Below are 14,026 nucleotides of genomic sequence, written 5' to 3'. Positions count from 1 at the left end.
TCTATAGAAACAGAAAGTAGATTAGTGGTTGCCGAGGTATGTTTTGGCAAGCTGAGGGAGGATGGGGAGTAACTGCTAACAAGTAACAGGTACAAAGTTTCTTTCTGGAATAATGAAAAATTCTAAAATTAGATCATGATGACATTTACACAACTCAGTAAATATGTTAAAAACATTCAACTGCACACTCTAGGTCATTGAACTTTATGGTATGTAAATCATATGTCAGTAAATCTGTTCAAATCTTGGAGCACTAACAGTGTCTTAGGTTCAGTAATGTATGTTTTGAAAATGCATGGGTCTCATTACTTTATGATCATACTTTGTTCTTCATTAGACTCATTTCCATCCCCACACCCTTAGCACTGTACTGGGTACATAGTAAATACTCAATAGATATTTGTCCAGCAGAATTGGATATAGCATAGTGCTTAACTTCAATTCAGAGAGGATAGTGATTTTACTAAATAGTGTGGATAAGTTCTTAGATTGTTTTTTAGCGATTATACCAATTTATGTACCCAGCATCAGTGCACAAGGGTTCCAATTGCTCTACATCATTGATAACATTTGGTATTGACAACCTTTTCAATTTTAGCCATTCTGATCAGTCTGTAGTGTTAATTCGTTCTGGTTTTAATGTGTATTTTCCGGAATATTTATGAGACTGAGCACATTTTTGTATTTTATAACTTCAACTTCTGTTATAGATTAAAGGGTACACATGCAGGTTTGTTACATGGGTAAATTGTATGAGGCTGAGGCTTGGGACTCTAATGATGCCTACAGCCAGGCAGTGAGCATACTACCCAATAGGTAGTTCTTCAGCCCTTCTCCCATTCTCCCCTGTCTAGTGATCCCCAGTGTTTATTGTTCCTATCTTTATACTCATGTATATTCATTGTTTAGCTCTTATAAGTGCCACTTTTAAGTGACAACATGCAGTATTTGGTTTTCTTTTCTTGCATTAGTTTGCTTAGGATCATGACCTCCAGCTCCATCCCTTTCTTAGATGGCTTTTATATCCTAATATATAGTATCATGAGAACTTTTTATAGATGTTGGGTTGTGACAAGTTTTGTTTTCCAAATATCAGTAATTTTGAATATAAGCAAAATGAGTTATTATTACTACTTTAATACTATAAAATTATTTGTTATTTTAATAAGTAGAAAGTGTCATTTTATATAAATTATAGAAATCACATGGGAGTATTTGTCTAATGTTTTATTGTCACTGACTCTGGCATCTTAATTTTCATTATTAAATTAAAAAACAGTCAATCAATTTCCATTTCTCTCTCTCTCTCTCTCTCTCTCTCTCTCTCTCTTCTCTCTTCCACCTCCTCCTCTTTTCTTCTCTCTCCACCCGTCTCTTAGGAAGCATTGTGAGTGTTGGGGACCCAAAGAAAAAATACACAAGATTTGAAAAAATTGGTCAAGGGTAAGTGATTGTTACTTGAAATATAAAAAGATGAGTACAAGCAACATACATTAAAATTAAAATTCAGTAAGAGCTTGGGTTTCACATAAATTATGCTTCTCATTTCCTAGATTATATTTGTGTCTTGCATTCTCAGTATTGGCCTTTCAGGGGAGGGCTGACTGTTCATTAACCTAGGAATACATCCTGCTGAAATCTTCATTATTGTTGGCCTGACAGTAAATTCTGTGGGGACATCTCGATCCTATGTAGTTAGAAGATACAAACAGATTTCTCTAGAAAAAGCAGTAGGATTATGGAAACTTCTAGCTTACATAAAAAACCCCTTTATCGCAGTTCCCCCTACAGCTCCATGGATGGTATGATTAAGATCCTGTTTTATTGTCAAAATGTAGAGTGACAAAGTGAGGGTGGGGAATGTCCTTATGGAATGATCCAGAGGTAGGCAGAGTTGACTGAGTATGGAGGAAACAGACAATAATCCCTAAATGAGACCTAGTGCATCATTTTCACTTAGTATACTTGTTAAAGATAAAGATTCCCAGGCCCCACTGCCAAAGCTTTGATTTAGAAGTCTGGAGTGGGGTTCAGTGATCTGAACTTTACAAAAGTTCCTCAGATAATCCTGATAATCAGCAAGACATGGGAACTATTGCATTAGATTATTCACTAAGGCTGAAGGCAGGAGTCACCAGTTCTGCAAGTCAGCTGTACTCATGCATGTCTCTCAGGCCTCAACGTGAAACTAGGCAGGTGAATCTGAGCAGGCAACAGCATTTGAAACAGGGAAAAGTTTTATTTAAAGGAAAATGGAATATTCTTAATGGACACTGTTAAATGAGGAGTGAGACGCATATTCAGGGATACCAACTACTGTATGTCAGAAACAAAGATGTCACCTCAGACTTTTCCTGGCTGAGGCAAGGGGCTGAAGACAAAGGGTTACAGCCAATATGCTTGCAAAATTGTGCTAGCCCATCAGCCATTACAATCTCATTATTTTAGGGTAAGAGAAGGTAGAATTTCTTCAAGAACCACACTGCTTTTCCTGACATACTTAGGTTCAAAAAAGTATATATCATATATAAGCTTGACTGTTTTTCATGATTTTATATTTTCTTTGTTTTTCCCCCTAGCTTTCGTACTAAAGTTTCTTTTGAAATTGACAGTATATCTCAGGAAATAAGGGAAAGCATTCATTAGACATTTGGGCTAGAGAATAGGAGAGGCACTCATGGAAACTGCCTGGCGGGAATCAAGATGAGAAGACCCTAAGGGAGACAAACTCAAGAAGAAATGCATGGCCAAGTTTATTCTTCCAGTCAAAACCATAATGACATTGTATTTGAACTTTCCAGGGGGCTAAAATGTATTCTTATTTGCTCACACAAAAAAAGAGTTTTGTGGTCTCTAGAAGCTCCCTGTCACCGAATGGGTCAAATTAATATTTCTACTCATTCTAAAACAGTGATAAACAATAGAATTTACTGTGATGATAGAGATGTTCTATATCTGTGCTGTCTAATATGGTAGCCATTGGCTGTGTGTGGCTATGGGGCACTTGGAATGTGGCTAGTGCACATAAGAAACTGAATTTATGTGAACTCATTTATTTGTTTAGCAGATATTTCTTGAGCACTATGTTCTAGGCACTATGCTAGGTGCTAGAAAGACAGAGATGGGTAATGATGGTGTGGGCCCTCAAGGACTTACAGTCTATACTGATAAGTGCTTGACAGAGGGATATAGGGTACCAGAAGAACCTTGAGGCAAGCTTACTCAATTCAACCAAGTGCAGAGCGGGGCCAGCTTCTAGAGCCATTTTCTCCCACCAGGAATTTTCCCTGTCTACTTCTGGTGGACTGGTTGTTTTACTTAGGTAAGAAAGCTATACCTTCCCAAGTTCATATACAAACCTCAACTCTCCTTCTTCATGCCTAAAGGGTAAATACCACCAGACAGATTGCAAAAAGACAGTATTATGTACTAAAGGGACTTAGAAAACAAAAGTTGGCTTTTAGATTTTATTTTCATCTGGTTGAGTCTCTGGTAGAGCTAACAATAGGAAGGGAAAGGATATTCAATCCACTTAGAAGTAGTACTCCAAGGCCGGGCTCGGTGGCTCAAGCCTGTAATCCCAGCACTTTGGGAGGCCGAGACGGGTGGATCACGAGGTCAGGAGATCGAGACCATCCTGGCTAACACCGTGAAACCCCGTCTCTACTAAAAAATACAAAAAACTAGCCGGCGAGGTGGCGGGCACCTGTAGTCCCAGCTACTCTGGAGGCTGAGGCAGGAGAATGGCGTAAACCCGGGAGGCAGAGCTTGCAGTGAGCTGAGATCCGGCCACTGCACTCCAGCCTGGTGATAGAGCAAGACTCCGTCTCAAAAAAAAAAAAAAAAAAAAAAAGAAGTAGTACTCCAAATCATTGTCGTCCAGTATGGTGGCCAGTAACCACATTTGGCTATTGAGCACTTGAAATGTGGCTAGTCCAAAAGGAGATGTACTATAAGTATAAAAGGCACACCTGATTTCAAAACCTTAGTATGAAAAAAGAATGTAAAATATCTCAATACATTTTTATTGATTACATGTTGAGATATTTTGCATACATTGGATTAAAGAAAATATATTATGAAAATTAATTTCACCTTTTAAAAACTTTTAAATATGTAGCTCTAAGAAATTTAAAATAGGGCTCATGGCTCATGGCTCATATTATATTTCTAATAGGCAGTAATGCTCTAGTTGTAGCCTTAACTGGGAGTTGTTTATTTATTTGTAAAGTGTTTTTCCATGGTTGTTTTTTGGAGAGTGGGAGATGTTATAACTTTGTCTTGATTGTTCCAACTAAAAGCCAACTGAGCCAAAAATAGCATTAAATTTTAAAAGGAAAAAGTACAAGATGGTTTCAGATATCTCCCAGATACTAGGTGATGAAACAAGACTAATTTTGCCAAGAACAAAGATCAGGCCACCAAGCAACTTTGTGTAACAAAGAGATTTCCTCTCTTGGCTATTATTTATGCCTGTGACTTTTAAAGATGAAAAGGAAAGTTCTCTATCTCTGAGTCTCTTTGTACAGCCTTCATAATCTAAAATGAAAAATCGAAGCATAAATCCTGCTTGCCACTGCGGAAAGGTCTATTTTAAATTCCCAGCAAGTTCATCATTTTAAAGAAAGATAAAGTAGCAGATAGTTCACTCATAGGCCCAACACAACTTTTTAATATGTCCTTAGAGGGTATGGAGTCTATTGTATTTCTACTTTTGTCTTCTTTAGTGTTTAGCACAGTGCTTTTGCACTTAGTAGGCCCTCAAAAACAATTTTGTGCAGTTATGATCAACAGCTAGATTCACTTTGGCCAGATTCAAAGAACTGCAAAGCTGTCTGCCAACTCTATCTCTGTGGGCCTGTTTTTGCCTCAATAAATATTTGTTGAGCTAATGAAAATTGTTTGTCTTTCTACCGCATCTTCTCTCTCGTAAGTGGGAGTTGAACGATGAGAACATGTGGACACGGAGGGGAACAACACACACCGGGGCTGGAAAGGGGATGGGGGACGAGGGGAGTGAGAGCATTAGGGTGAATAGCTAATGCATGCGGGTCTTAAAACCTAGATGTTGAGTTCATAGGTGCAGCAAACCACCATGGCACACGTATACCTATGTAATAAACCTACACGTTCTGCATTTGTATCCCAGAACTTAAAGTAAAATTTAAAAAATAAAAAAGAAAATGTTTGTCTTTCTAGCTATCCCTTTCCTCTGTCCTCTGTATTTACATGTGTATATACATGCCTATCTTGCTCCTCCTGTGTCTGTCTGTCTTTCCCTGTTTTTCCTCAGTGTGTCTTCATATTTTTGTCTTTCACAATGACTTGGTCGGCCTCACCACATCTGATTCCTTTATTCTCTGGGTATTTGTGTGTGCTGCATATCTGTCTTCTTCAAGCATGTTGGCTTCACATTCTACTGCCCATTTTTATACACACCCCACAACCCAAATGGTCATAATGTAAAATCAAGATGTATTTAAGATATAATCTACTGGCTTAAATCTGTTTACTATGATTTTATCATTTATTTAATTTGCTAATTTTATTTTTTTGATCTTAGTAGGTTGTTTTCCCTCAGTTGACAAAAAGTTGACTTGTTTCTTTCTGGAACAACAACAACAAAAAAAACACCTCCCACTTATATTAATTTTCTTTTTACTTAAATGACTTTCAACTGATTTTGTTTTCATTAATTACTGGCCTAAGTTATATAAACTAGTCTCTACTCTCAATGTATAGAGTTTTTTTTAAATTAAATCTGTATTTTTAATTGTGTTTGCCTTACCTATTATTATAGTGACATTCAAAATTGTTGTCATAATCATTTGGTGTTAGGAATAATCAGCCCCAGTATCTTATTCTCAATTTCAGAGAGCACAACAGTTCACTCACTCTCAGGAGCTGGATTTGAGAAGAGTCTCTCCATTAATCACCCTCATTTACTTCGAAAACTAAATTTTTCTCCAGCATGGGTTTCTGCCATCCCAGCATTCACGCCTGGGGCCAGAGAATTGGGCTCCATCTTCCATAAATCAAGTTCAGAATCACATGTCTAATCATTTGAGGCCATAGCTGTGAGTTGAAGGCTAAAAATGACATTGTTTCACTGGGTTTGCTGTGAAAAGTGTTCTATAATTGGCCACCAAATCCAGACATTTTGAGCAAATTTATGCAAAGTTAAAAAAATAAGGAAAGAAAAAAAAGTCAGGTACCCCAAAATTATCATTAACTCAACAACATGAGTTTGTCAGAAATATATCTGGTGTGGACTTGAAAATCTTTACTTTCTAGAATAGTTATATAAAATCACTTGTTTAATAATGAGGTAGAATGAGACAACAAAATCAAATATTTATTTCAGTCAATGGCTATCATTGGCAACCCTGTGTAATTCCTGAATAAGCAATAGCTATGTAACAGAGGGCTGAATTTACAACGTTGACAGCTGTCCTCACAGATTTCTCATTAATGTATTTGAATTCAGGTTAGGGTCTTTCCTTAAATGAGAATGCACTGAAAAACAGGCCTTTTTTCTCTTTCAGGTTCATATTGTTTTTTCTCTTCAACATTATAATAGAAAAATATTTTTGAGGAAGCAGCTCAGAGGATCTGGTTTAACATGTATCTTTTTAACATCAGTGAACTTTTAATGAGTGCCTACTATGTGTAATGTAGAGCGGCAGTTAAGAATCAGGTTCTGGGAGTTCACAGTGACCTCTATACTTGTGGTCCCACTGAATATTTGACAGGGAGAAAAGAAGAGTTGTATCAAGAAATAAGATGAACACCTACCCCAATGATGTACCTTTCCTCTATATTTTATTCACACACTCATCTTCACTGTCATCTCTCATATGAATCCCTCTTTGGCTGGCATGGTCCTAATTGACCTTTTCTGTCTTTTGTTTTTCTGAATCCTACAGATATATCTGTGCCAGCATGTATTCACCACTTATACCTTAGCTTGTCTAGACATGTAAAATTGCTTGAAACTTTGAGGAATGTAGACAAATAAAGGGAGAATTTTTGAAAAACTTGAAGAAAAAGAAAGAGACAGGATTCTGAACTCAGGGCTGTAGATAAATTATTTAATTTCCCTAAGCATCAGTTTTCTCATCCATTGTAAGCAGAATGCACGTATCTCATAAGGTTGTAAAAATAAATAAGAGAAGCCATTTAAAGTCCTTAGCACAGTACATGGCACATCATTAATTGCTCAGTAAATGCTAGTTATTATTAGGGATGAGAGACACACTCATATGTTGCTATTATATAGAACAGAATATAATAAGTATTGTGAAGAAATTACAAAGAGCTCTGTGGAGAGAGAGGAAGAACAAATTATTTACAACCAGTGAGGGGGTATGATGGATTCTTAGAGGAGGGTACACTTGAGAGTGACATTAGAGGGTATAGGAATTTAACGAATAGGGTTTATGAGAAGTTTTGTTTGAATGAATACTTACTTCAGACTGTAGGTTTCATTCACTTTGGTATCCCTAAGGTCTGCAACACTGCCCCAGCATATATGCTCAAATATAAGGTAACACAATAAGATAATTTTAAAAAGCTTTTTGATGCACCTGAATACATAAACTGTTTTATATAGGTAGATAGATATATAGATATATATGTATGTAGATATATCTATATATATATGGTTGAAGTCTACTTATGATGTTTGTTAATTTACTTTCATTTACATATTTAAAACCACTTATATAAAGTATTATTATGTAGAGATTTTTCTACACTCATATTTCACGAATGGTATAATTCAAAATCTTCTTATGTGTCTTTAATATCATTCTTTTTGTAATCACTAGAGATTATTTTTGAGTCTTCAACCAGTTATTCAAATATATTGCCTGGCTTCCATCTAGGATATTTGAGATATTGAACCCAGATATAATTCTGTTCCTGGATATTTATTCCTAGTCACAATTACCCATTCATATAACATTAAGATTATTGTTTTTTGAACTTGTCCTGTGGGTGTATATTTAGGTCTTCACGACATATATTTACTATCTACTATGTGACTTTTAAAAATTTCTATTACAAATTGTCATACTTACACAAAAATAGGGAAAATAACACAGGAACTCCTGTATTCTTATCACTCAGATTAAATATTTATCAACAATTTTTAATAAAATCACAATGCCATCATAACATCTACAAACAATTAACAATTGCTTCATATCATTTAACTCCCAGTCTATAATCAGAATTCTCCACTTGCAACAAAACGCTATTTTTATAATTGATTTGTTCAAATCAACATCCAAAGGAGATCTACATGTTACAAATGTTGTGTATCATAACTCTATGTACCCTGAAGCAGTCTCCTTTATTTTTCCACTACCATTATCTTGTTGAAGAAACTGGTTATTGTCTTGTAAAATGTGGCACTTTCTGGATTTGTCTGTTAGTTTCATTTGTTGTCATTTAACTTGCTCCTCTAACTTCCACCTCCGGAATTCAGGGGATTCTCCTGCCTCAGCCTCTCGAGTAACTGGGAATACAGGTGTGTGTCACCATGCCCAGCTAATTTTGTATTTTTAGTAGATAACAGGGTTTCACCATGTTGACCAGGCTGGTCTTGAACTCCTGACCTCAAGTGATCCACCCACCTCAGCCTCCCAAAGTGCTGGGATTCCATGTGAGAGCCACCATGCCTGGCCAAATGCTTGCTTTTTAAATTGCCAGCTTTCATTATAAAGAGTTAGCATGGAGTTACATACGAAAGTGTTCGATGAGGGGTATTTTGATATTTTTAGTAGGGGAATTTTATTAAATATCTTTATAAAGTCTTAAAATTTTATATTGTCAATATGTTTCACTGAGTTGCATCCATTACTGTTTATGGTGGTCAAACTATTTCATCTTTAGCTAATGGGAGCCCCTTTCACTGCATTGGTTATAACAGAGGTCTTTTAATAGCTTGTTTACGACATCCAACACTTGCAGTTATGCAGTCATACCATCCAAAATAACTTATTCACATCCTTTCTTTGTAATTCTGACAGGTACTCTCTATGAGCATCCAAAACTATCATTAATTGAGAAGATATCAACCTAATATGTCCTTTCCAAACTGTATTTTATAGTTAAAAATAAATGAATATGGATAAGTACCAATTACATGAAAGATTTTTGTAAGAACTTGCATATAAGGCAGCTCCATTTTTGTGAGGAAAAATTGGGAGGAGAAATCCTTATCTTGTATTTGGATATATGTGGTGCATTTCTGCGCATGCATGTATGTTTGTTGTAGGTATATTTTTAGCACAAGTGGTAACATACTATATATCTCCTTTTTTATTGTGTTTCTGTGTTTTAGAGATGGTTCTGTGTTTGTACCTCATACTTTTTAAACAGATGCACAGTGTTTTGTTATTTGAATGTACCACAATTTATTGAACTAGGCCCTAAATGGACATAGACATTTAATTTGCTTTTGATGTTTTGCTATTATAAACAAGGCTTCTGTGAAGATCCTTACAAGTAAACCATTTTATACAAACTTACCATTAGAATAGATTCCTAAAAGTGGAATTGTTATGTAAAAGGATACGTGCATTTTTCTTTCTGAGTTACCGTCCCTAGAGATTTGTTTATTTAACACACCATCAACAATGTATGAGAGTGCCGGTTTGCCTGCACCTTTGCCAACACAGCTGTATTCACTTATTTGGGATTATAGTACTATAATAAAAACACTCCCACACTGACTTTTTTAAAAGGAAAATAAATAAGAAAGGAACTATAACAAGAAAGCATGTGGCAAAACAAAAGGGTATCCTGAAGAATTAATTAGCCAATGTAGTCCATGTCTATAATGCCAAAGTATCTTTGTTGCATGTTATATCTCTCCATAGGTTAGATTAGCTATGCAGCTATGTTTGACAGAAAGTGACAATGGGAGCATTTCTGGAAATCATTTTTCTCTTACACATAGATATATATCTCAGCAAAGGAATTTTGTCTAACATCTGGATCTTTGTCAATCATATCATTATATAGAATGATGATATGTTCAATTCATCAATAATTGCAAACAAATTTTGCTACTAGCTCATGTGTAATCAAGGCCTCAGTCCCCATCTCTCTAAATTAGTTTTAGTTTTAAGACTTCAGAAACTAAATATATAATATTAGGTATTTTTCAGACTTATCTCTGCTACTCAGTGAGAAGTCCCTTTCTTCTTACTGTAACATGAAAGTCTCATATTGAAGATGAATAGCTTTGAAACTTATTTCTTAAAAGACTTGATGAATAACAGTATCATTTAGAGAACCTGACAAAGCAGTGTGTACCATAGAACTCAGAGTGCTGAGAATAAAACCTCTGATTTTTTTTTTTTTTTGGTTGTTCAGGAAACTATGGGCAAGAGTGGTGTCTAGTGCGCTTATAGAAGTGATTCTTTGGGTAGGACCACCCACCCCAAAAGTATTTGCTTCTTCATCGGATCTATTTTGGGCCACACAAGGTAGAACACTGCTATGAAGCACTAAATAGATGTAGTCTGAGCTCTATAAAAGGCTTTGTGATGTAGGAGATTGGAAATATATTAGCATTTGTGAAGAACAATGTTTATGGAGCAGTGGAAGGTGCTCTTTGTTCTACTTAATGCTCTTAAATGCACTGTGTTGTGTGCTGTCCCTTGTAAAGAAAGATGATGCCACTCAATCAAACACCATTAGCAGAGTTTGCACGTTAAGTTGTTTTTTCCAGCCACAGTAATGAGCTTGTTTTAAGCCACCTGCCCCCTTTCCTGTCCAGGCCTCTTGAATCCAATGGCACACACTGTGAAACAGCTGCTTAGATTTAATGTTGGAGTGAGTAGCCGAGAGTTATCTGGCCTTTCCAGGGATTAAGTCTGGTAATTGTGGCCTCATTATCACTGGATTATAACCCACCAAGCTCCCTGACCCCACACCCATAATGTGTTACAGCTCTCTTTAAAATTAGATGACCATGAATACTCTGAGAAAAGTCATGCCCTAGCTAAAGAACAGAAAATTCCCTGTTGTGATTTATAATCTTAGTAATTAAAGACTATACCATCTGGCCCCAGCTACATTCTGTGTACTTAGAGCAGTACTGAGATAACATGATTTTACATAATTTTCTTTTTTAAATTTAGAGATGCATTTTTTAGAAGTAAATTATACAAAGGAAAACGCCAGAACTCTCTCTTTGGAAAAGTTATTATATGTGATGATAACACCATTCCTGAGCCCCAAAGAACATATCTCTCAACAAAACAAGTAACTATATGGTAGTATCAAGCTATATACATACAAATATAGATATATAATCTGTTTTTATGTCAGCTGCACAAATATAGTGAGACAATACCTAGATAGGAGCCTACAAGTAGTAACTTTTTAAATATTCAGCAAAAGATAAAGTCTATTTCTAAAAACAGCAGTTCATTTTCAGCCACATGACCAATCTTAATTGAGTTGGCAAACAGAACAACAACCTGTGTGTGGTTATACAAAGAAATAAGACATACCATGTCGTGAGACAAACTAAATGGCTTGTGAACAAAGTGAGTAGAAAATTAAAGGCAAGATAAACATTTTGGGGAGGTGGCTTAGCATAACAGGTACAAACATGAGTTTTGAGAAGTACCACAATTGCCTTTAGCACTGAGGTAAAAATGCTAAAGATCTATGGCAAAACATGAAGTGGTGATTAAGAGCATGGGTTGTGGAGACAAAGTAATGCAGTTTTAAGCTCAGCTGCTGATTGTGCAACCTTAGGCAACCTACTTAACATTTCTTTGTTTCAATGTCCTCATTTGCAAAGTGAGGAGAATCTAATTTATCTCATAGAGTTGTACAGGGTGGGCATTAAGTGAGATCATTATAGAGAGTTGCAGAGAATATTGCTCAATAAGTGAAATAGCCTTTTTATAGCAGCAGCAGCAATAGGAGTACATGTAAAAAATAACCATCCTATCTGGGGTTTAATCCCTGACTATGACCTCATTAGCACCAGATTTGTATTTGTAAAACTTTAATGGGAATTTTGCCTATCTTTCTGGCTCCCTGATTCTTATTCCTACCAGACTCTTCTTGGACTTAATTGAGGCTTTAGACCTCTTGCCTTTTTTGTTTTCTCCCAGTATATGAGCTTTTTCCTAGGCTCACTTCTTTGCCCTTCTTTTTCTCTAATCCATTTCCATGGTGAAATCAAAGTGACTTATCTAAGTTATTAGTCCTACCACGTTGCTGCTTTTGCAACTACTCATGGTCATGGCTTGACATTGGCACTTGGTGGGAAACATCAAAACCTCGTCAAGATTCCTGATAATGAAACTGACTTACTTTGTGAGGAAAAAGGATAACTGTGAATTATTTGTTTCTTTCTGGACCCTTCAGGCTAGATGCCAGTGTTTCCATTTGAGTAGTAAGCGCTTGGTCATGTCAGGGAGAGACTGTTAATAAAGAATCTAATGTGATGCCAAGAACCCAGAAGTACTTATCACATTTTAATTGATGATGGGTCCCATGGTTGAGAAATCTGTTGGTTTAGTATTCTTAATCATTGTATAGTTAACTGAAAGATTTCTAACTTCAAGTTAGGAGACCTTTGTTACTTACTTGCTATGTTATCATAGGTCTATCCTTCCTGCTTTCTGAGCTTCAGAATTCTCATTTGTAATGAGGAAGTTAAACTGAATGTTCTCTATTTTCCTTTGAGTCCTGATAATGCATGATTACTTTGTGGTATCTGAGGGACTGAGATTTGGAATAAAAACAATACCTATCATAAAAACATGTTCTTCCTCAGGAATCTGGCTTTAATATAACTGGAGTGGAGAGTTAATAGGGATCAATGTAATTAAATGTTTAGCATAAAAATCAAATTGACAGTGTTGCCCATTTTAGCACACCAGACCCAATACACCAGAGAATTAGGAATTTTAACCCCTATCTTTATTAGTTTGAGTTTTGGCATCCTTACATCCTATAGTGCTGCATGACACTGACTTTCCCTTTTTTTTTTAGTTATACTTTAAGTTCTAGGATACATGTGCAGAACATGCAGGTTTGTTGCATAGGTATAGACCTGCCATGGTGGTTTGCTGCACCCATCAACCCGCCATCTACATTAGGTATTTGTCCTAATGCTATCCCTCCCCTAGTACCCCACCCCTCAACAGGCCCTGGTGTGTGATGTTCCCCTCCCTGTGTCCATGTGTTCTCATTGTTCAACTCCCACTTATGAGTGAGAACATACATTGTTTGGTTTTCTGTTCCTGTGTTAGTTTGCTAAGAATGATGGTTTCCAGCTTCATCCATGTCCCTGCAAAGGACATTAGCTCATCCTTTTTATGGCTGCATAGTATTCCATGGTATATATGTGCTACATTTTCTTTATCCAGTCTATCATTGATGAGCATTTGGGTTGGTTCCAACCCAATGTGAATAGTGCTGCAATAAACATACGTGTGCACATGTCTTTATAGTAGAATGATTTATAACCCTTTGGGTATATGCCCAGCAATGGGATTGCTGGGTCAAATGATATTTCTGGTTCTAGACCCTTGAGGAATAGCCACGCTGTCTTCCACAATGGTTGAACTAATTTACACTCCCACCAGTGGTGTAAAAGCATTCCTATTTCTCCACATCCCCTCGCGCATCTGTTGTTTCCTGACTTTTTAATGATCGCCATTCTAAATGGTGTGAGATGGTATCTCATTGTGATTTTGATTTGCGTTTCTCAACCAGTGATGATGAGCTTTTTTTCATATGTTTGTTGACCGCATAAATGTCTTCTTTTGAGAAGTGTCTGTTCATATCTTTTGCTCACTTTTTGATGGGATTGTTTGTTTTTTTCTTGTAAATTTTGTTTAAGTTCCTTGTAGATTCTGGATATTAGCCCTTTGTCAGATGGGTAGATTGTAAAACTTTTCTTCCATTCTGTAGGTTGCCTGTTCACTCTGATGATAGTTTATTTTGCTGTGCAGAAGCTCTTTAGTTTAATTAGATTCTATTT

The 14,026-nt window shown here is 36.3% G+C and overlaps 1 protein-coding gene across 2 annotated transcripts in view; it reads left to right on the top strand.

Moving 5' to 3' along the window:
- The window catches only part of PAK3 (p21 (RAC1) activated kinase 3), a 137,539-nt gene that overhangs the window by 80,836 nt on the left and 42,677 nt on the right, over positions 1 to 14,026 (top strand). For both annotated transcript variants that reach the window (XM_033201166.1, XM_033201167.1), the window contains exon 12: positions 1,380 to 1,443. In XM_033201166.1, coding sequence (XP_033057057.1) covers positions 1,380 to 1,443 — 64 coding nt within the window. The remainder of the gene's footprint in view (positions 1 to 1,379; positions 1,444 to 14,026) is intronic.

Source organism: Trachypithecus francoisi, unplaced genomic scaffold (genome assembly GCF_009764315.1).
Source record: "Trachypithecus francoisi isolate TF-2019V2 unplaced genomic scaffold, Tfra_2.0 Lachesis_group6, whole genome shotgun sequence".
In the NCBI taxonomy this organism is placed as follows: Eukaryota; Metazoa; Chordata; class Mammalia; order Primates; family Cercopithecidae; genus Trachypithecus; species Trachypithecus francoisi.
Note: the sequence above shows the minus strand (reverse complement) of the source record. Positions and strands in the feature narration are given on the sequence as shown.